A 27,358-nucleotide genomic window follows, 5' to 3' on the forward strand; every position below is an offset into this window, starting at 1 on the left:
GAAAATGGAAGGATGGATCAACAGATGAATGAAACACCAATGTTTTGAATTCCATCTTTTATTCAAAGTATTGCCCCACTTCCTCTAACTAATCTAAAACTACTACTACCGTTAGAGGTGGTACTTGGGAGTAAAAAGTTTGAGAACCACTACTGCAGTGTCATCAGAAGAGGGGGCTATTGTCTAGCCCCAAGAACGACCCTCATTGAGCGGCATTTCATTCAAGGTGCACACAACTGCATTTGAAAGTGATGAACACCAGCACCCAGTTTACTGGAAACGACAAAAAATGTTCGGTTTCATTACTGCACATGATGAATCTTGGACATGTCGCGCTATCACATAGGTCAGGTAGTATCTTCCATTACATACGCAGCTTGAGCTTTTTTTTTTTTATTTTTATTTTGATGTGCTGCAGTTTTTCGTCCATAGGTTGGAGGGCAGACCCCGTGGCGCTTTCTCTATGTAAATTTGGTGGCGCACGCATGGCGCTCACAGTAAAGACAGAGTAACAAATCAGGAATTTCCCTCCTGCCACTCCTGAGACTGCGCAAGTGAGGACGAAAGTGAAGTCGTTCTCCTCAGAGAGGGACAGCCTAAGCGGGACCTTCTACTTTTGTTACTTCATTTTTTATTTATGTTTCGCCAGCGTTAATCATAAAGGGGATGCATGTTTTCTTTCCTTAAAGCGAGCCAGGACGCAGCACTTTTGCACGCTGCCCTCGTTTCGAAGAGTTTTTTTTTTTTTTTTTCATGGAAGTAACGGCGCAAAATACGAGGACGACGTTTATGAGCAAAACTGCCTTTCTCGCTTTTCCCAAATTTGGGGTCGTAGTGGATTCCCGCGGACTTTTTAACAACTCGTTTGGAGACAGATTTGGATTAAGTGCGCAAAACCAAAGTTTGTGTGTGGAATAAAAAAGAAAAAAGGCGTCTAGAAGGATGCTGCTGCTTGTACGATGGAAGTGAAGAACTTTTTTGCTTTTGCGGCGGTGGTTGTTCTCCTTTTTAGCGTCGTTGTGAGCCAGCAACTGAATCCCAAAGGCAGAAATGTATGCAAAGCAACAGGGTAAGAGTCCTTTTCATGCTTATTAAAGAAAACCTTCGTTTCTCTCCATTTTCCTGTGCATTCTTCCATTGTTCAAATTGTAATCACCACTAAAATTACCCATTTCTAATATCGTTTAACACTGACCGTGTCCTTTTTTTCTTGACCCAGATTGCTTTTTGGCTACACATGACCCTATTAAAGTTATTAAATTCAATCACGAGCTTCAGTTGAACGGGGGGGATACGGCCTTTTGAAGCCAGGAAGTCTGAGCGACACTAGTATTTGTTACATTTTATTCAAAATGCTTTACTTCAAGCAATTTTTCCACAGTCCAGTCTGCAGTTGCAGCAGCAGGAGGAGGAGAAGGAGGAGTCCGTTCCATCGGTCACAGCGGAGGTGCAGATGTATGCATCTGTGTGGTGCACTGTTTCTATGGGAATATAGGGGGCGCTGTTCTTACAGCAGATAGATAGATAGATAGATAGATAGATAGATAGATAGATAGATAGATAGATAGATAGATAGATAGATAGATAGATAGATAGATAGATAGATTACTGTGACTCTAAAGTGAAGTTTGATCGTAAACAAACAACTGCACCATCTATTCATCTATCCGGTTTGTCCATGTTGGTTCCCGGAGAGCTGGAGCCTATCCCAGCTGACTTAAGGATCTGCCTGCATCCCACTGACTTCATTGGACTGTTGCATTCTTCATTTAAAATGGTTTTCTAGGCCTTTACTGGAGCCTCTTTCAGTTCTTGTTTGGTTCTGGGGGTTTTCCCCTTCAGTCTACTTTTCAGGAGGTTAAATGCATGCTCTATTGGGTCAAGGTCCAGTGATTGACTAGGTCAGTCTAAGACTGTCCCGAACAACAAGAAACACCCATCAGTTACATGTTCAAATCATTTTTGCTCACTTGAAAAGTGGGTGGCGGCGGCATGATGGATCAGCTGGTAAAGTGTTGGCCCCACAATTCTGAGGACCCGGGTTCAATCCCCGCCCTGCCTGTGTGCAGTTTGCATGCTCTCCCTGTGCGTGTTAGTGTTTTCTTCAGGCACTCTGGTTTCTTCCCACATCCCAAAAACATGCACCATTAATTGGAGACTCTAAATTGCCCCTAGGTGTGATTGTGAGTATGGCTGTTTGTCTTGATGTGCCCTGCGTTTGGCTGGCAACTGGTTCAGAGTATACCCTTCCTCCTGCCTGTTGACAGCTGGGATAGGATCCAGCACGCCTCCCCTTGTGAGGATAAGCGGCAAAAAAAGAAAATGGATGGATGGATGGAAAAGTGGGTGGCTTAAAAAAAGAACAGTTCTGCCCTGAGTTTTTTTTTTTTTTTTTTTAATATCTAGATGTATACACCACGAAATAAAATCTGGAATTGGGAATTTTCTCTCATATTCATCTTTTAATCTGAAATTTAACAAAAACAAAAGAACTGACCTTGCCGTTCCAAAACCTTTGGAGAGGACTGTGTTAGAGACAAACAAACTGTAATAATGAAAAGTTTAGAATCTTCATTGAATATAACATTCATGTTTTTGCAATGTGAAATGAAGACCAATGCAAGTGTGGCGAAATTTGAGATTAGAAGCCAGAACTTCAGAATGTGAGGCAGAGACGTGCTAACCTCTAATTCACCTCCTTAGCCTTTATTCTTATAATCCTTAAATAGAAATAGCTCAATCTCCCCCAAAAATGATTATTTTGGAAGGGAATACAATACTGTCTATGCATTTGCTGCCTTGACGATTTGCTCTAAAAATATTGAAATGACGCCAATAAATATGGAACCATCCCACCTTGTTCATGCACTAACCATGTGACCCGTGTGGGCTGTAATAGAACAAAAGTGCTGTAAAAACTGCACTGCTGCTTAATGACACGAAGATTTATTGCGGCCGCATATTTTAGTCAGCACTATTTTGGCTTGCTTTATGTATGTTTTCGGTGCAGGCCTGGCGCACTTTGCTGCTCTTTTGTTTGTCATCTTGCCCTTTCATTCTATATCCAACAATTACAGCACTCGCCACTCACCGCTAACTTATTTTTCCCATTGCGGCCATTACAATATGTACTGTGCGGGGGAGGAGGGGCGCGTTAAGCGATTATCATCACATGTCAGCGTTTCCAGGGGCACATCTTTGCATTACAAAGTCAACTGTTGAAAGTCAGTCATGCCTTCAGCACTCACTGCTTTCGTGAATTCGATATGGGAATCCTTGTGATGACTGAAAAACTGCTACAGGAAAATTGCTTTTTTTAGAAAAAAATCACGAAAGCAAAATCTTTGGCTACATCCACAAATGTTTTATTTTAAGAAAATGTCTTTTCAGGGGCCCAGTGGATCAGCTGGGAAAGCGTTGGCCTTACAGTTCTGAGGTCCTGGGTCTGATCCTGGACCCGCTTGTGTGGAGTTTGCATGTTATCCCCGTACCTGCGTGGGTTTTCTCCGGGCACTCCGGTTTCCTCCCACATTCCAAAAACATGTAACATTAATTGGACACTATAAATTGCCCCTAGGTGTGATTGTGAGTGCGGTTGTTGACAGCTGGGATAGGCTCCAGCATGCTCCGCGACCCTTGTGAGGATAAGCGGCAAAGAAAATGAATGGATGGATGGATGTCTTTTCAGGATTAAACAATCAATACCATATTTTTCATCTTAATAATTGAACAGGTCAGGTGCATTCCACAACAGTAGGTGGTGCTGTAACCCCTAAATGTAAGTAACATTACCAAATTAATATGCCTGACTGGATATAATATTAATGAGATAGCAAGGACACAAAGTTCCATTCCGTCCATACCTTTTGGGGCAACTGCCCCAGCTGGTTCTGAATGGGTCACTGGCCCACTTGACCTCGATGCAAGTGAAGTCAATTCCTGAATCAATTCCTGCATCCTCACCTCTGACCAAATTTTAATACTTAAATCAATGTGCAAAGACCCCGCAAAGTTTCAAGGAAATCGGGATATGCATTATTTATCTATTTGCGAAACTCTTGAATTTACACCTTAATTTGGATCTTCACCAAATGTATATAATTGCTGTTCGGTACAAATGACGTTCCTCTCTACAGTTCATGACCATTTCAGTTTCATAATCATTAGATGAGCACAATCCTGTTAACTAACTAACAAAAAACAAACTGACAAACAGGAATCAAAACCTCAAACCCACAGGGTTGGCAAAGACAAAAATAAATGAATAGGTGCAGGTTTGGGGCCAGAGTTCCCGGAAAGTCAATTTCCAGTGACCTTTATGGGAGTATCTGGAAAAAAGAACATAAAGCATATGAAAATATACTGTCAATTCTTAAAATACTTACGGCCTTTTGAAAATGGATTTAGTCACTCCAAGTACTGTTTTTGTGCCATCGCGGCGCTTGTGAACACACCATCTTTCTTCATGAGTGCTGACTCAGATTGCCGCTGTATTAAAAGCTCAACAGGGGTCAACTCAGTCCACATAGGTAGTAGTTTGTCGTAATTTGGAGTGGCGCAGCTGCCCAAAATGAGTTGAATCCAGCATAATAAAATCATAAACACTTGGTTTCCAAAACTCCTCCTTTTGTTGCAAATGAAAGCGTGCAAAGGTTGATCTTTAGCACTCGCCTCTTTGTCAGGACAAAAAAAAAAAAAACGGCGTCACTCCCTGCACGCCGACTCTGAAGCGAGCTGCCATCTTCAAACACTACGGGGGCAGCTGACGTGTTGCAGAGGCCCCGCAAAGGTCACGGTCGTGGGGGGAAAAGGAGACAAATTTGTCCTTTCCTGAAAGAGCCAAAAAAAAAAAAACTTGGCAGACAACTGTTATATATTTAGACTCCTCCACTGTTTTCTCTCCAAAAAGGCCCGGAAAGGCAAAAGAGGCCGATAAACGTCGAGGGAATTCCAGTTGTGAGGGCTTTTGAATACATTGCACCGGTGCCGGGCCGTGATTCATATAATTTGAGCGGCATGTGCCCAGCATGTGCGTCGCACTGATAATGACTTGCAGTGTTTGATCTCCCCAAATGGGACCACAAGATGTTGGGTGTGGTCGCAACAACATTTGTGTGTTTCACAACAGGTGCCCTCCCCTCTTATTTACATTTTGGGAATTCTTTTCCAGATCTCCAGGCCTGGTGTGCTGCAGCGGATGGGCTCAGCTAGGCGAGGAATGCCTCACACGTACGTACAACTCGGTGCAATCGTTCATAACAGGGGTGTCCAAAAATTTTGCACTGGGGGAAGGGGGAGGACACGTACAAAAAAATGGAAGGAGCATGGAGAACACATCACCTGGTGTTTATTAAACATGCTGAAAAATGACAACATGCTGTAGGCCGGGTTATTTTGAACTGTGAAACATATTTAAAGTCCCTGTGAAGTGAAAATGAATGTCTTTTGAATTTGACAACACCATAGTCAACAATGTTAACAGCACTGCCAAATCAGAATGATGAGAATACGCCCCAAATACAGGGAATCCCCACATACTTCACGATTTGGCGTGCACGGATTCACCCATTGTTTTTTTTTGTTTGTTTGATTGTTTGTTTTGCCTTGTTTAAAATGAAATTCTGAGGGGGTTTAAATTTTTCTTTTTCTGGGTGCAAATAATCCCCAAAATACATTTTTGCTTATTTTTCAAGAATTGAAAAAACATTAATTGGGCATCAATTATTTGTTGTTGGCTTCGACCATCTCTGTCCCCCGTGAAGAGCAGAGATCCACCGTCCAGAAAATGAGACCTCTCTGTTCTCAAACGGGCAGCACAGTAGATCAGATGAAAAGTGTTGGCCTCACAGTTTTGAGGTCCCAAATTCAATCCCGGACCTGCCTGTGTGGAGTTTGCATGTTCTTCATGTGCCTGCATGGGTTTCCTCCGGGCACTCTGGTTTCCTCCCCTATCCCAAAAAATGCAACATTAATCGGACACTCTAAATTGCCCCTCGGTGTGATTGTGAGTGCGGCTGTTTGTCTCCATGTGGCCTGTGATTGGCTGGCAACCAGTTCGGGGTGTACTCTGTCTCCTGCCTGTTGACAGCTAGGATAGGCTCCAGCACTCCCTGTGACCCTTGTAAGGATAAGCGGCTAAGAAAATGGATGGATGGATGTTCTCAAATGCTGTCTGGAATACGTGAAACCACACTCCACAAACAAAGCCAGCAACCAGCTAGCTTGCGAGTTAAAAGTCTTCAGGGGCTGCCTTCGGGTGGCGGAGAGGCAGCTGGGGGCATTTGTGGTGTCATCTCGTCGCTTGAGAATACAACAGAGCTGTTCTGTAAATGTTGTCACTCAAGGTATTTATGGAGTGGAGGTACACCTAGCTAGCTACCAGTGGGGTGGTAGGAATTGGCCAAGCAATAATAAATTACTAGCTACAGTATCGCATTACCATTGATGCAAACAAAGGGGCTTAAATGTGTGGGGCAACCCATGCCAGATGGCCAAGTGTGTCACTGGTTGCTTTAGCCATGCAATGCAGAATTAACGTAGTTTTATTTATTCTAGTACACTCATTGTAATTTCTGGAGTGGAGCTGTTGAATAACACAGCCACATCTTGTTTCCCCAAAGCTCTCTGTGAAGGCAACTTCACCTGCAAGGAAAACGAGGTGTGCGTCAGGCCTAATGAATGCCGCTGTCGCCATGGATATTTCGGGGCAAGCTGTGATACAAGTAAGCCGCCGTGCTCTACCGTGTCAACACTTAGTTTTTACAGTATTTGCCATAAGACTGTGCAAACCACCACGAGTTTTTGTAACCAACAGAAGGATTTTAATTAACTTACAATTAATGTGTTAGAGAGGTACAGTCCTGTAACATAATATAGTTTTAATTGGTGGGGCAACACATGCAGATAGACAATGTAACAAAACTCACAGGCACATATTTTTGATCCCTTGTAAAACAAAATGCCTACTATCACTGCAGCTTATTGAGGTAGTTGTGAAATTCTTCTTTGTGTGTGTGTCTCAGTCTGATTCATATTCCCTCCAGGTGGGCAAGGCACACATGCCAAAAGGAACAGCACATTCTTCATTGAATTGAAGCAAAAAAAAAAAAAAAGTCAAACACAGTTGCATTCTTTACATTCTTTTCAATTACCTTTATGATATATTTTTTATAGATTACAATATTCTTGGGTCCTAATTTCCTTACTAAAATTGCATTCCGAATCACATGTGCATTTGTGTGCTCACAGAACAAATGAAAATTGCATGTCAAAGCATTGGGATTGAGTTTTTTTGTGCACAGAACTGTACATTCAAGATGTCAACTAATGTCTCTGTATTTTCTGTAAACAGAGTGTCCCGCCCAGTTTTGGGGTCCCGACTGCAAGGGTAAATGTAACTGTTACCCAAACGGCAAGTGTGATGACTTGACTGGAAAGTGCACGTGCAACCACAATCGCTGGGGGCCCAACTGCGAGAACATGTGCATGTGCCAAAAGGGCAAATGCGACCAGGATACGGGCTTCTGCACGTGTCACCCGGGCGTGTGGGGCCCTCAGTGCAACAACAACTGCTACTGCAGCGTCAATTCGGTGTGCGACCCGATGACGGGCCACTGCCTGTGCAGCCCCGGTTGGGCGGGGCGGAACTGCGCCATCCAGTGCAATTGCAACAACTCGCCGTGCGACCAGTTTACGCAGCGCTGCCAGTGCCGAGAGAGGATGTGGGGTCCCAGGTGTGACCGATATTGCCATTGCGTCCACGGAAAGTGCAACCTGGCCGATGGCTCGTGTACCTGCACGCCGGGCTACCGGGGGAAATTTTGCAGAGAGCCTTGTCCTGCTGGTTTCTACGGGCAAAACTGCAGGAACAAGTAAGAAACGCTTACAGTCAGAATGCCCTTCGTGTACTGAAAGGCTCCGTTTGACTCTGAGGTGCAAAGCGTATACATCATGTAAATACAATCACTTTACAAAAGCAATAGGAAAAAACAAAGAAAGTATTATGAAATTAAATACAGTGTGTGAAGTGTACACTACAATCAGAAGCAATGGCCTACATGTTTATCTTCAAGCTCAGTATTTGTTCCATGAAATTTTATTAATTTATTCTTTTCATTTCCTGGACAAAGTATAGGCTTTTTGTCCAATCAGATTTCAGCTCCAAAGTGTTGCCATGTCAATCTAATCTGCCCAGGGGGTTCAGAATCAGCACCGCTGGCCAATGTAACCAAACTGTAGCCAAAATTATACAACTTAAAAGTAAACGTTCCTCCATTCTGAGGTGTATCAGGTAGACGAACATTAAAACAAAGAACATAGCAATGAAAAAGTTTAATGCAAAAATTGACACATTGACAAAAAAAATATATAGTCCTATAGTCCTAATTCAGTTAACTGCAACATGGAAGTAGTGAAGATAAATCTAGTGTACTCCTTGTATAAGAGCATTTTCAAGATGTTTAAATTATACGGAACATAAAAACACGGAGTTTCGTGATGTAAAGGTGCGTATAGTATGTAAAAATAGTACAGCACTCCAATTACAGTTGAGTGCACGCTGGCAGCTGCAATAATAATAATTGAATGTTTTCCATTCTAGCGTGTACAGCAGACCATATTTAAAAATAGGTTGTAATTCCAATACAGGACAGAGCATATTGGTGGTAGCATGCTGAAACATAAATCAGACCTTAGTAATGAAAAGAACAATCTGAAAATAGACATATAATTTAAAAAATATCGTAGTCCATATTCAGCTAAGTGAATGGCTGCAGCAGCCAAGATGTTAAATCAAGTGCAGCGAGCGTACACTTTTACAGATGCTAAACGTTCGCTTACCTTTATGTGTTGCATGATTGGTTGCAGTTTTATAGTTTCAATAAGATGTGATATACACTGCAGCCAATAACGCTTCAAATAGGCTTAATGGAGCCGCTGTAAAGATTTGGAAATTGCTGTTCACATTATCCCATCGCCATTAAGTTGAGACGTAAAAACGATTTAGGCCTCAAGTGATTTACCTTTCACGGACTGCTCACCTCAAACAATTCAGATGCAGTAAACTGAAAAAAAATAAAGTTACTTTTCATCATTAGTCATCCCATTAAATGATCATCCAGGCAGCAAAGTTTTCAATCAAACCCGCGGCCACCTGCATCATTATGACTCCGACACAGAGGAGGAATCGATTTGAAGTATTGACCCAAGTCATTCGTCAGGTGCGGCCACTGCAAAGACCAGCAGCCATGTAAAGTGACGGAGGGAAGCTGCGTCACGTGCGACCGAGGCTGGAACGGAACGCGCTGTGACCAGCTCTGCTCCAAAGGCTTCTTTGGCGAAAACTGCCAGGAAGTGTGCCCCACCTGCAAGGACGGCCATCATTGCGACCCCATTCAGGGCAAGTGCTTGCACTGTAACCCCGGCTGGATTGGGGACAGGTAGGAAAATTATGTATTTTCATGTTCTCTTAGCATTTTTATTTGAACGCACAGGTGCAAACTGACTTTAACTAGTAGCTGCAGTAATACAAGTGCGATAAAGCTGCTGAGCTCTGTAATGATGCTTTCGTTGCGTTCTTCTTTTGTGTGTGATAGGTGCGAGGTGAGCTGCCCCAACGGCACGTATGGCGAGAATTGCGAAAACAACTGCAGTCACTGCTTCAACGGCAACTGTCATGTCGTCACCGGCGAGTGCTTGTGTGACCAAGGGTTTTACGGCACTTAGTAAGTCCTGAGCCCAACCATTGCATTTTACCGTGTTCCCGGGGGCCAGAGGAACCCCATTTGCACGAAACATCGTGTGCTGCTGGACCTTGACCATATGTTCCCCCATGTTCAAGTCTTGCTAAGTTTTCTCATAGTCTGTATCTCGGTATTCGTGACAAGGAATGGGGGGCTTCTGAGCCCCGGAACCTCAAAGGTGCACAACCACCCACGGTCTGCCACGGGTCCCTGTGCGTTCCCTCTCGTCATGTTGTGACGGAGGTCCCTCACAAAGAATCTTGGATGCCGGGGAGCTTTGTTGTACTTTCGGGCCCCACGGCAAATTCAAATGAAACTGCTGGCCCCAGAGTCGGCGTCAATAAATGTTTGAAAATATTCCTTTTCTGTTCATAAGTTCCATCTCGTACTGTCTCACACACACGTTCAGCATTAGACTTTGCAAACATGCCACAGCTGGCATTGTAGGTGTATTAAACACGTGGCTTAGTTTTAAAAGAGTAGTACTGTAGGCGGCGAGCGTAAGTTGCCGGCGAACGCTGTACATGTGCTTCCCGTTCCACAAAGGACCCCATCCAAGTTTGGATCCACCCTATTTATTGCATTCTGTAAGGTTTAGTCGTGTTCACCACATTTTCTACGACTGACCCGGTCTCGCATCTGCACCGTGACTGCCGTGGAAAATATTTTAACAGTTTAAAAGTCTTGCAGAGTAGCCACAGAAATCACGGCCTCTGACCTTTTCCCATCCTATCCTCATGTGTTCTCTCATGTCCATTCTGTTTTGGCAAAAACAAGGCTGCCATTCACATTAAGTAAAATAATTGTTCTAGTTCTCGCCCTACTGTGTTGCATGCGTCCGTTTTTATGTTCCTCGACAGTACATGCATTTAGATTAGTTCCACCCTGTCTGCTTAATCCCCCGCCCCCTGTTTTTTCTGCTTTTTCTTTCAAGTGATGAAAAAGTGTTTGAATTTGATAAATATACATAAAATCTGGCTGAAACTGTACGTCAAACAAAGGTGTTATCTCATCTCCAGCTGCAATATGACCTGTCAACCTGGAAAATACGGCGTGAACTGCAACCAAACCTGCTCGTGCCATGACAAGAACTGCGACCCAGTTTCTGGTGCCTGCTATCTTCGTAAGAAAAAGACTTGTTTTCAAAAACTTGCGCTGTCCTCAAAAGTGAGCATGTGTTTTTGTGAGACAAAAAAAGCACGTTTGCTTGGGATGTCCAAAAAGCCATAAGCCCCTCAATCGGACTGTATCTTTAGTGACTAACGGGTTGGCTGTACACGCCGTACCAAGAAACAATTTCTGCAGTCTTGTGTCTGTAGTGGGAGAATTTACACAGAAAAGGTCTTGATAGCTTTTCCAGACGTGTGTCCCAGCATGCTGCACTCGTTGGCGCCGTTCCCGTCTATTCGGAGCGATAGGAAGGAAGGGGATGGAGAAAAGAGGGGAAGGGGAAAGTAAAACGATGAGTGGACTGTTTAATAATTAGACTTGATGGCAGCAACCAGGGAGGACATCGTTGGAAAAAGCTCAACAGTCAGACCAGCAGCAAGTTTGTGATGATCGACTCAGACCTTGTGATGCCCTCGAGCCTCTTCCTGTCCTTTATTTCCCGACGGTAAATAACCAGCAGCGACCACACGCCGCGGCAATTCATCTTATCTTAATGTGACAGCCGAAAGGCCCATGGGAGAGCCCGAGTTACCTATTAAAGCCGCTGTATGGAACTTGACCTTATGATACACTTCTGATTGTACAGTCCATTGGCTTGTACTACGATAATAGAATCTCTGCCTTTATCATGGCCCCGCAAATCAGTACGTTGAGTCGGGTGTCTATGCTGATGGACTATTGACCAGCTGGATGACTAGATGACTGGTTAATGATCAGTTAATTAATTAATTTTTATATGTTTAAGTTTGCCAGCTCCGTGAATCAGATGGAAAGCGTTGGCCTCACAGTTCTGTGGAGCCGAGTTTGATCCCGACCCTGCCTGTGTGGAGTTTGCATGTTCTACCCGTAACTGCATGGGTTTGCTCCGGGCACTCCGGTTTCCTCCCACATCCCAAAAACATGCAACATTAATGGGACACTCTAAATTGCCCCTAGGTTTTATTGTGAGTGCGGCTGTTTGTTTCCATGTGCCCTGCGATTGGCTGGTGACCAATTCAGGGTGTACCCTGCCTCCTACCCGTTGACAGCTGGGATAGGCTCCAGCACTCCCTGTGACCCTCGTGAGGTTAAGTGTCAAAGAAAATGGATGGATGGATGGATGGATGGATGTCTAAGTTTAATTTTAATAGGAAGCAGCAATCACTTTCTGACATTTCTGAAGCCGTCTGCGTGCCATTGTTGTTGTTGATCCCAATAATGCTGCCCAAAGGAGAATTGCCATTTTGGAGGGTCTCTGTGGATGTTGTTGCACTTCTTATAGCTGAAATGATTTTTATGTATTTATTTCTTGCCAAGATATGAGTAATCATTGACCAATTTCTTGATGATGAACTGAACTATAAATCTCCATCCTTACTTTAGCCTCTTCTGTTGTGTTAGCACTAGCATCTGGGCTAGCTGTACTCTTGTTTGGAGTGCTTATCCAAACATTGGCCAAATGATCAGACGTTATTGATTTCTAGACTCGGGGTTTTCGGAAACACTTTCTGGAGTGGGAAAATGAATGATTTCTCTATCAAATACTGAAAAAAAACTGCAACTGAATCCTGTTTTGTATTAGTTCTCAGATTTTGGTTGAAAGTCAACAACTGTGCCGCGCCATCCAGAACTCTTTGTTTCTTCTTTTTTTTGCAGAGCCAAACCAGCGGATGGGCGTGATTGCGGCCGGAACACTCGTCTCCTTTTTGCTGATCATCCTTCTCTCTCTTCTGTGCTGCTGCTGCCTCTGTCGGCACAAAGACGACCACAAGTGAGTGAGGTGTTTTCTCTGCAGAGGCGCACGATGAGAAGTCAAGTTTGCCTCCCTGTTACGAAAACAGTAAAAAACAAAAAAATGGATGGAGTCTGATTGTTAGTGTCTCTCCAGGTAGCAGCTTATTAGCGGCGAAATACATCCAAGTGTTTTACATGTTGATAATACTGCATAGGGAGCAGTGCAAGCAAGCCCGAACTCAGGGCCAAGTCTAATAAACCCTCTTTTAAATGATTCATTTGTATTTCCATGCTGTCATCCTACCTCAGATCTAACCCAGACAATTCTTCCAACAGCAAAAAAGCCAAGCGGATTCTGTGCGGACGATTTAGCCGAATCAGCACTAAACTTCCCCGTATTCCACTGAGGAGACAGAAACTGCCAAAAGTAGTTGGTAAGCCCCAAAACTCTCTTTCATATCCCACAATGAGCTGCCAGACGATGCCTGTCTTTTTTGCAACTGTGCTTTCTGGTGCTAAAAATCACATCTTCAGCGGCTTTGTTTCAAAACCAAAGACTTCAAGTCAGAAAGTTTGAGCAACGCATTTCTTAACGTGCTCTATTGGGTTGACAGTTACAACCTCGAGGTCGTTGCTTAAATGGCGTGTAATGAATAAAGGTGCAATGCAAATGTGAGTTCACACATTCATAACATTTGAACATTCTTAACTGTAAAAACAAATGGTAATTTGAATCATTACTTACAAGAAAAGCCATTAAACGTTTATTCTGAACTTGGATGATAAATATCATAGATTTAACGAGTTATGTCATAAAATCCATAAATCATCATTGGAGTCTCACCCTTGTACGTAACTTCAGGTGCACAGTCTTTTGGAAGAAGTTTGGGGAAAAAAAACTGCCCCCCAACCCAAAAAAAAAAAGAAAATGTTGAGGGAATCCTTTAATGGCCGCTCCACTGAGATCTCATGGGGTATGCTGAGGTTTTGTTCAATATGTTGACATCTGACTTTGTCTGAAGTTTTGTGTGACATTAGACGCTGATGAAAAAAAAAAAAAAAAAAAACAAGTCGGAATTGCACGATTGCTTGATTTTCGAGGTTACTTTGTAGTTGGAAATTCAAACTTATTGCAAGACTGTATCTCGAAAGGCAAAGCTCGCAATTTACCAGTTGAGCTACGTTCTGACCTCACGTAAGGGCAGGAGCTGTGGGTCGTGACCGAAAGAACAACATCTCAGATACAAACGGCCGATATGACTTTGCTCCGCAGGGTGTCTGGGCTCTCCCTTAGAGATAGGGTGAGAAGCTCGGTCATCTGGGAGGGACTCAGTGTCGAGCCACTGCTCCTCCGCATTGAGAGGAACCAGATGAGGTGGCTGGGGCATCTGATCTGGATGCCTCCTGGACACCTCCCTGGTGAGGTGTTTCGGGCATGTCTCGCCGGAAAGAGACCCCGGGGACGACCAAGGACATGCTGCAGAGACTGTGTCTCTTGGCTGGCCTGGGAACGCCTCGGGATCCCTCCGAAAGATCTGGAAGAAGTGGCCGGGGTAAGGAATCTACTTCTCCTGCGACCAGAGCTGGAGAAGTGGTAGAAAATGGATGAATGGATGGATGCATGACTGTATTGGAGCAGGCGAAAGACTGACACAGCTTATGCGTAGCCTGCTAAGGACACTGGGTTCATTTTGCTGTGCCCTTTGCGAGCTTAGTTTGTCGCTTAGCTGATGATGATTGAGAAATGTGGTCACTGCCAGACAAATATGAGCTTTCATTTCAAAGGAATGCACTGATTTTAGAGCCCCTTATTGTTTTTGGCACCCTCCGATGGCCATGTGTTTGTGTTATTCCAGCCCCAAACTAGTGCACTTTTCTTTTACCTCCTGTTTTCTATACTCCACATCCGTCGTTGTCTTCACCAAGCGAAGCGGGTGTTATTCAAAGAAGGCCGGCGGTTGTCACGCAGGGGTTGAGGGCCACTGCTGCTGGTGCTGAGAGATGAGCCATCAAAGGCTCCAGTGTTGGGGTGGACCCAGCAGGCCAATGTGGAGGTCTCGTGGTCTGTGACGGATCCGTCTCCGCCCTCATTCTCTTCTATTCCAGGATGTCAAGAAATGCTGATCTGTTCAACTCTAATGAGCAGTTGAGCGTTCACTTGAGTTGTGCTTTTATTATGCCAGAGACAAGTTTAGTTTACCACTGTATCACAACAATACGTCTTTCTGTAATTCTGTCCGATCAAAATATTTGAACACCTCTGAAAAAGAGTTTTTGGCTGTGCTGGTATCTGTGGACAGAAACATGTAGAAGTCTTTGCCTGCTTATTATGATTACATTTCAACAATTCATCAAATCTGAATTTTTCACAACATGACAGTAAGATTATGGAAAAAAAAAGAAAAAAACCTAAAAGCTACCAAACACTTTAATAACAAATGATTGAAGTGTCTAGTGAGGCTGATGTCTTACTGCTTAGAAAGGTTACTTGCTTCATGTCCTTTTCACCGGGTATTATTCTTCTCTTCTGGCATTCTCGATAGCCTTTGTGGAGATTTGGAAACTGTTGCTAAAAATCATACTGTTTGAACTCAGATGTTCTGCGCGACCTGAGAGGCATATTTTTCCAGATAACAGTAGTCAAATTCCAAACCGATTTTTGTATTTTTCTGTATATGCATAATTAAGTTTAACACTGCAGTTGGGCATTTGCACATTCATAAGTAGTTGATGCAAGAGCCAGAAAGTCGCCGCGGAACTTCCCTGACCGTGTCCTACATTTGATATTGCAAAAAAACCCTCCAAGCGAGCGATGAAAGAGTTAAAAGATGATGACCTGGTTTCTTTTCCACGTCTGAGCAGCATGTGCTTCCTAAGTGATCCAGCTGATTATTTAAGCTCCAGTCTGACTCCATTGTGACCTTGTTCTGCGCCGAGACAGGCATGTCTTTGTCATCACAGTGTGGGATATCAAAATGCTTGTTTTTAGACGAGCGTGTCTTTTCCATATTAATCAGGAAAAGCAGAAGACCGACTCCCTCTCCAAGTTTTCAGTTTTCTTCAGAAAGACACCATGCAGTTTACTGTGCGTTTACAGAAATGTGCTCTTTTACAGACAAGTCATTGCCATAAATGCTTCCAAATGCCAAGATTATGGTTGTAGGTTTTTTTTCAAGACTTTGCAGACTGTTGTTTGTGCTTCCTGGTTTGTCCTACCCATACTTTTGGGCCACAGAAGCAGGGTCTGCCAGCATTTAGAAACTCTTGACGGAGACTACGCAGTCCTGCACACACACACGCATGTGCGCGCACACACACACACATACACGCACACACGTACATTCCAGAGGGGGCCCGACAGGGCTGGAAACAGGAAGTGGTCAAATTTACCCCAGCCCGTGTCAGTACTGTGATTTATCCCCGTCAGGGCCAGTGGCAACAGATGTGGCAATGTAGAATGAAAAAGAACAGGGAGGAGGGGGGGGGGTCACTACTTGCAATAGGAAGACTAAATCACCTAGCCCCTTCTTGGCATCTCTAAAGAGGTGCTCACTTTGCTTTTTGGCATTTCACTGAGAGCATATTTACCCCAGGCCCTCCACGTTCACTTCTGCAGCGCATTCCTTGCATCCTTTTGTGTCCAACTGTTTCCTCACGGATGAGTGCTCGTGCGGAGCACCACCCGTTTGTGTTGCAGCTGGATTAATCCCAGGACACTTGAACGGGACTGCAGATGTGTGCGTTTGTAACAACATTCCTCTTCGCATTCGGTCCCTTCGTTGGCCAAAAACTGGGCCTGAAACATTTTCACAACCTTAATACCTGCTACCCCTCTTAAACGATGATGCTCAGGTTGGACTCATGTGATCTAGCCAAGCAGCCATGTTGGATTTTTGAGTTGTTATGTTATTTAAGACAAACATCTCACAAATATTTCAATTCTAAACCATGGTTAAAGCCTTTAAACCTGCGGTTTTCAAAGCTTGTATCCATGAGCTGTAGCTGCGAGTGCTACAAATCAACTTGCAATAAATAAAGTTGTCCATCCATCTATTTTCTTGGCCGCCTATCCTCACAAGAGTTGCGGGGAGTGCTGGAGCCTATCCCAGCTGTCAACGGGCAGGAGGCAGGGTACACCCTGAACTGGTTGTCAGGCAATCACAGGGCACATACAGACAGACAGCTACACTCATAATCACACCTAGGGGCAATTTAGAGTGTTAAATAAAGATGTATCATTAACAAAAAAAGATAGAAATCGAAACAAAAACTAGCGGCGATCAAACAAGCCAAAGTTTGCGAGGCCAACAGGTATGCTTTCCACAACCATCTTACTTTTTTACGATCATATCCATGCAGAAGTATGAAGTTTATGTGCCCTTGATGGCTCTGTTGAGCATTGTAGTCTCCCAATGGCAGCAACAAACAAATTGAAAGTTAGAAGGTAAAGTGGCTAGTTGGAAAACGAGATGTCAAAAAACACATGTTTAGAGATTAGTTGCCTTTAATCGACGATGTCTATTACCAGTACAGTATAGTGGTTATGTTTAATTGATGTTGGGATTATGAGGTGAAGTCCTTGGAAAGAAAAATCCCTTGCAAGGGGTCCCTGGACCCAGAAAGAAGAAACCCCTGCTTTAAAGTAGCTTTAGTTCCAGGTCTGTAAAAATGATCCCCGCCCTCCTCCCTGACCAAATGTGTGGTTGAGCTCTGCAGCTGCGACATGTCACTAATGCCTAAGTGTGGAGAAGAATCCTAGCGGCGTCCAGTCTGCAGAATAATCCACCCCTCAGGACCCACGGTGTGCATGTGCTTATTTGAAGAGAAGCAGTTGTCGATCACGTTGCAAATTGTCCATCTGTTGTCCTGTTGACTAACAGGACAGCAGTCCTCGAATAGAGGAGCTGCTCAGTAGTCTTCGCCCTTGCGGATGGGCTACTAAGCGAAGACCCTCAACAAGGAATCTCGCACATTCATTCGACACGCTTGTGTTGGCTCAAGTCTCTGGAAAAAGGAACATCAGAATGTCACATGGCTTGAGCAGGAAATAAGCTTGTACCACATTTTCTCAAGAAGTGGCCCCCACTCTAATAGATGCCATGTCTCAATTAGTCGCAGCGTAAGTCATCTCTTTGGAAAAAAAAAATCCTTCATGAAATAGACATCTTTCTTTTCTTTTTTTTACAGGGTACAACATTAAGTCTTGATGAATGTTGGTGGCCCAGTCAGATTTCCCCAGTATATTCCCAATGTAATAAGATAAGTTGCAATGATGAATTCTGTATTATTTCCGACTTTTAGAAGGTATTAGGATATCTTGAAATTTGCATAATAATTCTAAGGCAGGCGTTCTCACTCCGTCGATCGCAGTCATAGGCAGACAATGGCAGTACAGGAAAACACGCTACTCAGCGAGTCCCCCCCCTGTTTTAAGACCTCGCTTAAGAAATCTCATCAAACATGAGTATGGATGCTGGAGTAAAGAAGACAAAAACGTATCACTTTCATTCGGAATGTGAGGTGGACTTTTTTTTCACGATGTCATTTTCGAAGCACGTTTGCCTCATCTGCCAGTGTAGTGAAATGTGGAGCGGCATTTTCAAACTGTTTATGGAAAATATGACACCGACATTCCGCCGAAAAGCAAACTGAGATTGAGAAAAGTGAACGAACTAAAATCCCAACTGGCCGCACAGCAGTCACTTTTCACACAATGCAGTTCAACCGTGAACGCCGCCACCGAAGCATCGTTCCAGGTTCGTCGCATCATCGTTAATAACAAGAAGTCCTTCCAAGACGGAGAGACGTTAAAAGAGGCATAGCTGACTCATTGTTCCGATCTTTTAAAAATAAGGCGGAAATATTATCTTTAATAAAATCTGTGCAGCTGTAAAGGAGTACAGTTACACGCCGTAGTGAAGCCATGTCTGATGTGTGGAAGGACATCGGAGATTTTGAGTGTTTCTCACTGCAGTTGGACGAATCCACTGACGTGACTGACACAGCCCAGGTGTGCATTTTCATTCATGTGGTGTTTAGTGATCATCAACGTGAAGTCAGATAATTACAAAAAATGTTTATGGTTCACTATGTTGTGTTGTGCAATATTGGCTCATGCGGTTATGCAAACATACAACACAAACATACATTTACACATAAAGAATCCTCAATATACTTTAAATTTGTTTTGCATTTTTGTAGTGGGTAGTAGATCTTTGTGGCTTGGTCATTCTATTTCATTATTGGTTGTTCTAAAAAAAAAAAAAAATAAGACGTCAAGCCCCCAAGCACTAAATCTCGAGAGGCTGGCTGCTTGAAAAGTAGATCTTGTGGTAAAAAAGTCTGGGCACCCTTCATCTAAGGGTTATCGGTATTCTGGTCCATGAGCGCCGATTGTTTACCTGACATGCGAAAAAATGTCGGGTAGTAAAATAAGTAAGTGAAAAGCATTAATGAGTTCATTTCATTGAATTTATTCATGAAATTTGCCATACGTGGCCCAGGCGCCGTCGACCCAGCTTTATTGTTGGACCCTCAGGATAAGAAATGAGTAGTAACTGTAATTTGCTTCCACGATACACACTGACTTTCAAGAGCTCAGCTTTTTGAGCCTTGCGTCAAATAATACTCAGTAAAGTTTAGACCTGACCTGAATTGCAGCTAAGCAGACAGCAAATGTATGGCTGTTTGAATTTGAAGGTTTTCTGCGACTTTAGAGGCGTGTCATTCCCGAAAATTGAAGTGAAAATTCAGAACTGGATGACCTCACAGGGATTTAGCTTTGTAAAGATGCACATTAACAATAAAAATGACATCCGTGTATGGTATTTTCATAGCGGGATTTCATTCTTCAAAGGCATAATGTATCCTTTGTAGTCTGCTACAATTTGGAAGCTGTTTAAAAACAACAATGGCTGACGATATGTTTGGAAGCGTTGTCTTTGAGTTACTAGATTGTCACTTGTCACTCAGACGATTGTCTCAAAAAGCTTCAGTGAACTGAATTTGGAGCCTGTTCGAAAGTCAACTGCCAACTCGATTTTGGCATGCGGCATCAAGCGCTGAGAAAAAGTCCAAATCCTGAAATCAAACTCACTCTGTTAACTGACATGTAAAACCAATCCCAAGTCCATTTCCGACCACTCAGCAGCCGTCGTGAGAGCAGACTGTTGTTCTTGTAACGTGGTACAATACCCTCTCTCTGACCTCTGAGCTTCTGCTTTTGTTTTGTGTTCCCAGTAGCCCACCACGACCCCGAGCACAACTTCAACTGCAGCTTCATCGAGCCCCCCTCGGTGGCCGAGCAGCCTTCACCTTCCTCCTGGTCCTCCCAGGAGTCCTTCTCCTCCTTTGAGAGTGGCGACGAGGGTCCAGTTTACTGCGTGCCCAATGAAGGTGAGTCATTGCGGGGAATAACTAAACACATTAGTTATCTGCGTTGCTACATATACGTGGCTAATGTGTTGTTGGCATAAGTGGCCTCTCCAGTCACACACATGCTGCTGACACACACGCTCTGTGAAGATCCCCTGACGCAGTGACTCATACACTTCTGCAAATCTCATTATGGGGAGCTGTGCCTCTCATCATATGCCATCTGTGTCTTACTTTTAGAGCGAGAGGAGTCTAAACAGGAAACAGTACGGTCAAGTCAGCATGTGGCTTAAATCCAAACTGAACTTCTTGATGTTTCAGGGGGAAGGGGAGAGGGGGGGGGGCGACACACTTTCCATCGCTTTCAATGCGGGAAGTGCTGGATTTGTTGGATTTAGCGCACTCGGGTTTTCTTTTTCTTTCCAACATAAAGGGGTTATGGAGTAGAATTAGAAGGATGATGATATCTTCCGTGCCAAATCCCTTCCAGCTCATATGTACGTGTCTGCACGTCAAGAAATCATTGCTTGAATATGTTGATGACAGAAATTTCTCAAAACACAAGTAAAAGTTTGGCTACCCTCCAGAAGTAAACTTAGTAGTGTATTTCCATAATATTTACATATCCATCCATCCATTTTCTTTTGCCGCTTATCCTTACAAAGGTTGCGGGGAGTGCTGGAGCCTATCCCAGCTGTCAACGGGCAGGAGGCAGCGTACACCCTGAACTGGTTCCCAGCCAATCGCAGGACACATGGAGACAGACACCTAGGGGCAATTTAGAGTGTCCAATTAATTTTCCATATTTTTGGAATTTGGGAGGAAACCGGTGTACCCGGAGCAAACCCACGCAAGCACGGGGAGGACATGAAAACGCCACACAGGCAGGGCCGGGATCGAACCTGGGACCTCAGAACTGTGAGGCCAACGCTTTCCAGCTGCCACCTATTTACATATCCTGCACATATATAAATAAATGATGTAGAACAGACAGTAACATACATTGATTTATTTCCAGATCAGCAACACCCTGATGAGTTCCTTGTCCAGGAAACTGCCCTAATTTTGGTGGGAATATGTACAATAAACACTCCACATTCTGATCTTAGCTACAATATGAACTACAAATGGCTATTTAAAAGACGGTGGAAAGATATTCCTTTTTGACCCACCGCTTCTAAATCAAAATAGCATTTTTTAATAGAATCATCAGCACTTTTCACCCCCTTCCTGTTATGAAGGATAAATGCAAATGTACAAATATGCCGTCTGTGGGCTGTGAGCATCCCATTCGTGTAATTTGATAGGATGCTCTGTAAGTTTTTGGTCAGGCCATCATTGCCATGTCTCTGCCAGATCTTTGCTTTTCTGCCTATGATCAAGTTTTCTTGAGTTTTATCTATTACGCCCCATTAAAAGAGAGAATTACAAACAGATGTTGATGGGAACTCAAGAAGGTCAATAAAAAAGTCACCAAACTCACAGGAAGATCTGTAAATTGACTTAAATTCCCAGAATCTAATCACAAATATGGTTTGATTTTTAATTCAAAAAATCCCATTTATCTGTCGTAGAATCTGTGAATGAAAGCAAGGAGAAGCACAGTCACAGTCCAGAAACCCAGAAGCCAGAAACTGCTCCCACTGATGATGATGCAGGAGAGTACACCTCCCTTAAGGATACCAGTGTCGTGAAAACAGAGGGAGGTGATCAACCTGTGTTGAAGTCCTCGGACAGTGAAGGCTCAACCAGCGGTTCCGAGTACGCGGCTGCAACCCTTTACGCACGGATTGCCCGTCTCTCCAAGCAGTCCAAGGAGGATGAAAATAGTGGCAAAGATGGGGACTTACCAAACCCTGAGTACAAGCGCAACGGGAAACCACCACCGTCACCTGGTAAGCCTAAGCCACGACCGCCAGACCCCTCAACCAAGCCAAAGGTATCATGGATCCACGGAACCACTCCCCAGCCGGAACAGCAGGGGCAGGGAGGCATTAAAGCTCTCGCCGTTCCGAAAGTGAAAAAAAGGAGTTCCACTGAAGCCTCAGCCAAGAGTGAGAAGAGCAGTGATCAGCAGAGAAAGCACGACGGTGACACTGATGGGTCACCCAATAAACACAAACCTCTGCGAGGCAAGAAGTCTGGGGATGAGCACAGCAGTCCCAGTCACATGGAGCACATCAATGGTGTGGTTCAGAACGCCCTCAGGAAGATTAGTAACTTCCACACCTCTTCGTCTGAGAAGAAGAGTAGTGATAGTTCAAAAGAGACCCCCAAGGATCCACCTAGGAGCCCCAAAGTCATCCATCCCCACATGAACTCTGAGGCCGCCACCCTCCTGGCTGCTCAGCTCAAGGAGAAAACCCAAAGCATCAACAGGAATGAGGGGACGGGCCTGACCAAGACCAACGGACTATCAACACCCAAGGGAACCCGGGAGAGGCCCACACCTCCGCAGAAAGCCAAAAGGACCCCGTCCACAGGTTTGAGCCAGCAGGGATCCACTAAGCCACTGCTGCCCACCTCCAGCAACCTCCAGAAGATGGTGGCGCCCGTCGCCACTGACCACGGGACCCCTGAAACCAAGAGCCCAGAAAAGCAGGACTTGAACGGCTCAAGGCCGGGGGATCTAGTGGCGGATGCTACGCCAAAGAAGACTCCCATTAAAAAGCCACCAAGGAAGAAAGGCAAGGAGGCCACTTTGGATATGCCAGAGAACAAAACACCCCAGCAAAAGACAGCCATCATGCCGCCGCAGATGGTCAAGTAAGTGTTTAGTTCACAAATTTGCTGCATTTGTATGCAAAGAGACGAGAAATCGATTCATCAGAAACTGAAACAAGTCTGCATCGACACCAGGGCCTACCAAGTGTGACGAATGTTTTTTTAAGCAAAGATCAACATATCATACCCCTATGCATTTCATCATCCGTATTTGTTTCAAAACACAATCTGTCGCCAGTGATTCATTCATGAAAACTGGGATGTTGGATAGGTGCCAGTTGGAACTTAGCGGTGTGATGTCATTCCTTAAAAGATGAACAAAAAAAAAAAAAAAAGAATTTGACATCTGTGATGAAGAAATTAAAGTCTGTGAAGAGACAGCAAAGAAATCCAGGCGAGAAATCAAAACTTGATGCAAGAGATGATGTTGCATCGTGTCTACTATTGGGCATTTGGATTTCAAATTCCTTGTAGATGGGGAATACTAACAACCTATTAATCAAATAATTTGTTTATAAAAATGGTTCAGAATAATTCTCTTTAAATTGTTTCAATGGCACTTCAATTTTTTTGATGCTAGTAAGAATGTTATCGCTGGAAAAGTATCCAAGGTACGGATCCTGCTGTGCACTAATAGCGCCTCTGCTGGTTTAGGTCACATCGTGCAGTCTGTTTCTGTCGTTTCACTCAAAGTAAAACAATTTCCGTGTTTATATAAACTGACGATATCTCACCAGAATACATACGTTCCCTTAATGCGTGACAACCTGTCGCAATTTTCCTCGTCAGAAGTTGGACATTTGCAACTTCCCAGTTTTCGAGAACGCGGCATTAGTCAAACCTGCAGCTCTACAGTTTATCATTCTGTTTATAACTAGTCTTCACAGGTACTAAACATACTGGTTCTTCTCAAGACCACAAGCTATCTTTCTCCCATTTCTGTGGACCAGCATGCACGATCAAAAACCCTTTTTTATATTACCTTTTATAGCTAACTAAATGATATTTTACAGAATGGGGTACTGAATGACAGCAACACAATTCTTCTTTAACCAAAGTAACAGATTCAGTCCAGCAGTTTGCCAAAAAGTAACACACGGACTTGTGTACGAGTCCGGAATTTACAGTGATGCTTGTCCTCCATGCCTTCCTGACCTGTAAACAGAAAGCGTTCTCGTGATGTTTAGTGTTTCACTTCTTTCGAGCCATGAAAGCCAACCAAGATACCACGTAGAAAAATTTCGACGTTACAAAGACATCAAGAGATTCGGAACAGATTTTCTTGATTTTTGAGTGTCTGGACAGGCACCAAATCACCAGAATGTTGTTCTCGGGTGAGAAATCAACATAAGCTAAAATCCCAAGCCCCGGTTGGGCTGCGTGAACTTTTTGTCATGCTTATGAAACCCTTTAAACCGTCCATTTTCCAAACCACAGTCATCTGGAGTTCGCGCAAGCTGCATTTAATAAAACAGAATCTCCGTCTAATGTTTTGTCTGTGAACGCATGTGTCAAGAAATGACTGTTCTCTCAAAAACAGATCAATGAATGTGATGAGGACCTTATTCTCTTGTCTGATTCTCTCATCAGGTTGTAATAAAAATTTGGGGAAAAAAAGATCTTTTTGGGCCAAAAGGATCATATTGTCATTCGATGCTGAAGTAACAAGCTGCTTTTTGGGGTGAAACTTAATGGTAGCATGTTTAAAAGTGTGCCTCAACTGTGGATCAGTTTAAGCAACAGTATTTTGTCAGCTAGTCTCCCATTTTTTTTTTGTTTTTTTTTTTAATCAAAAGGCGGAATCACAGGTACTTAAACTGGAATGATTCATGTTTTTCAAGAGAAAATGATTTATTGTTCAGGGTGTTGTTGAATAGCTATGTTGAAAGTTTGTCTGTTTAAGGTACAACTTCTTATGTTACTTTTGTGTCTTTTACAACATGTATACGTTGTGTACTTTTTACTATCTTTGTAAGCCGTGCTTATATGACCCTCTGTTTTTTTTTCTCTGTGTGTCTGGCTTTCAGGTCTGTTCCAAAGGAGTATTTGAGCTACTCTGTCAAAAAAATATATAAAAAATGTGAAATTACGAGAAAAAGTCATAACGTTACAACTCCCTCACAAATTAACGCAACAGTGTGAGATTAATAGCTGCCATCTTTCTTGACATATATTGATCGTGTAAATTATTAATTATTCTGAAAACACTTTGTGTTGATGATTGATCAAAGCCAACAAAAAGGGGATTCTGCATGTTCAGTTCTTCAAAAGCCTTGTAAAGTAAATTCATAGATTTGTTTCTCAAGTCTAGCACTTCAGAATCTGAATCCCGATTTTGTATGTGCTGCATTTTGACAGGAACGAATCACTTCCAGTCATAATTGAATCGTCACTGCTCGTACTGTTCCAAAATAAGGAAACGTCACTGTCCAATTCATGAAACATCCAATGAGACTATTTAAAAACTATTTGTTGTAGTGTAAAGAGAGTGGAGTGACGTACCAAAAAATATTTTCTTTTAGGTAAAAGTTAATGGTAAAATGGCTTACTTTAAGCAGGATCCCTCATCATACCGTGGCTCAAGAGTGGTTTTGTTTGTGTCTCTGTGCCTTAAATCTGTGCGTAAATATGTGGTGGCTGGGACCAGCTACCGCCATTTTAGCCTGCTAGCTAAATGTCATCATCTACAACACACTGTATTGGATCTTGCACGTAGGATTCCATTGCAAGTATGGAAGAGTATGGAATTTGAGTTGATCAATTTCCAGGACTGGAAAAAATTATATTCATGTTTCTAAAAATGTTCTAATAATTCTATTTTCTAAAACAAAATGTTTTTAAGGTCCTTGGAAGAGCAGCTACAATTATGTTTGTGTGAGAGGACACAGTGTTATACCAGGCTCTTGGTGAATACTCGATCCTGATTGGCTCAGAAAATTCCATCATTTCTATCAGAACATCATTGTTCCAAAAAAAATGCGTAGCACCCTTTGTCGTTAGATTATACGAGCGAACATAGCAACCAGACAGCGTGAGATTTTCCGATAAGTAAACATACTTCACTCTAAGGATGTAAATTTGCTCATTTGAAACAATAGTGAGTGATGAAGTCATTTACTTTAATTGGGGATTACAACATCTTCCTGAATTGCGATTAGCAATTTTATTACCGTAGCGTCTTGTGGCCTCACTTGGGGCGGCCGCTCTTAAAGTCCTGAAGGTAAAACAATGACTGCGAGCTGCTGTGAAAGCAACACTTCATCACCAAGTCCAGACTAAAAAATGAATGTTGCATTGCCAAAGCCACAACTGGCCGATTTAATCAAGTCAAACTTTTTTTTTTTTTTTACAGCGAGGACCTAATACTCCTTTGTACCATTTTTTTTCGTTCGTTTCGTTTTTTGTTTTTGACTTTGTCTAACTTTTTAAGCAAAATTCCATCCTGTAAAGTTCACAATGTAATTGGTCTCTGTTGATGTTATTGTTTTGCGGAACACTTAACTGCATGATGCGGAGTACGATTATATGGCTTTACCAGCTGCGCAGGAAAACTTTCCCTTTTCCGTATAAGAAAAGATTGTACAAGATGATGATGCCACTGACGAAACCATTACATACTTTAAAAGCATAACGTGTCATAATGACCTGGCAATTTTGAAATCTGACTGGCCCCTAGCTGTTTTTTTTGAATGGGCTTGCATTTGTCTACATGAGGGCCTCAAATGCTGCAACACTGATACCACCTGTAAGAGTGTATTTTATTCTTTGGGGGTTTGTTTTTAAGCATATTTGTGTATGGTCATTAAGTCAGTGTTCTCATTTACTTACCTGGAATAAAAACAAAAAAAAAAAAAAACAATGGCACACCTGTGAGACCAGCTGGAGCTTTTTGCGGGACACGGAACCACATTTGATCATTTAAATTCTTGTCTGGATTAGAGGCATGTAATGTAACGTCGTAAATCAATAAAACAAATAAATACTTACAATAAATAATATTATTTTATATTTAAAATATAGTATAAAACATTGAAGTCGAAAATATTTTGTATTAGTGCTTCAATGACTGTCTTTTTAATCCGTTTCTAAACATCAAATTATTTATTGTGGCCTTCCCGTGGATGCTCGAGCCACATTCCGCTATTATCCCAGACAACACTTGGCTAGAACATCTGCGCTGTAGAAAAAAGTATATATTGACTCATAATCCAATAAACGTCCAATTGTCTTTCATCCTTGATACGTGACCCTCTCTTGTGGGTCCAAGCAGCGGGGTCCCGGGGTCGACGGCGGCCCTTCAAAGCAGGCAGAGGAAATCAGTGGAACTCTTAGTTTGGATCGCTCCGGGATGGGGCACAAGAGCTCCTTTCACGAGGGAAAACAGTGGAATGTCTGTAATGGGACGCAATCATGCGCTGCATATATGTCCTCCTTAGCGGCTGTGAAGATGCTGAAGGAAGACGACGCACTTAAGCATGGTTGGAGAGGTCATGTGGTTGCTAATTGCAGCCAGGAGGCGAAATCGCTTAGTTTTCACTTCATCTGTAATTTTGGGAGGGTTCTATGCATGAATGCAAGCAATTTTCAGAGCAACCAAAATTAAACACAATCTGTTACGATGGACCACAACATTTTCT

At 43.1% G+C, this 27,358-nt stretch overlaps 1 protein-coding gene across 2 annotated transcripts; it reads left to right on the forward strand.

The window, feature by feature from the left end:
* The first annotated feature begins 473 nt into the window (after nt 1-473).
* Nucleotides 474-26,585, forward strand: scarf2 (scavenger receptor class F, member 2). 2 transcript variants are annotated; one of them, XM_061818049.1, is made up of 12 exons: nt 474-1,069; nt 5,171-5,229; nt 6,621-6,722; nt 7,352-7,871; nt 9,219-9,437; nt 9,594-9,722; nt 10,760-10,863; nt 12,546-12,660; nt 12,960-13,057; nt 19,863-20,018; nt 21,572-22,763; nt 24,749-26,585. In XM_061818049.1, the coding sequence occupies exons 1-12, from the start codon at nt 960-962 to the stop codon at nt 24,861-24,863; spliced, it is 2,919 nt and encodes a 972-aa protein (XP_061674033.1). In that variant the 5' UTR covers nt 474-959; the 3' UTR covers nt 24,864-26,585. The 2 variants fall into 2 exon arrangements, with proteins under 2 accessions (XP_061674033.1, XP_061674034.1); XM_061818050.1 differs by having other exon boundaries at nt 475-1,069; nt 21,572-26,585.
* The last annotated feature ends 773 nt before the right edge of the window (nt 26,586-27,358 follow it).

Source organism: Syngnathoides biaculeatus, chromosome 4, assembly GCF_019802595.1.
Source record: "Syngnathoides biaculeatus isolate LvHL_M chromosome 4, ASM1980259v1, whole genome shotgun sequence".
NCBI lineage: Eukaryota > Metazoa > Chordata > Actinopteri > Syngnathiformes > Syngnathidae > Syngnathoides > Syngnathoides biaculeatus.

Coding starts and splice junctions, on each gene's coding strand:
- scarf2 (XM_061818049.1), top strand. CDS start 960: ATGGAAGTGAAGAACTTTTTTGCTTTTGCGGCGGTGGTTGTTCTCCTT. Junction 1,070..5,170: donor AATGTATGCAAAGCAACAGG/GTAAGAGTCCTT, acceptor ATTCTTTTCCAG/ATCTCCAGGCCTGGTGTGCT. Junction 5,230..6,620: donor AGGCGAGGAATGCCTCACAC/GTACGTACAACT, acceptor GTTTCCCCAAAG/CTCTCTGTGAAGGCAACTTC.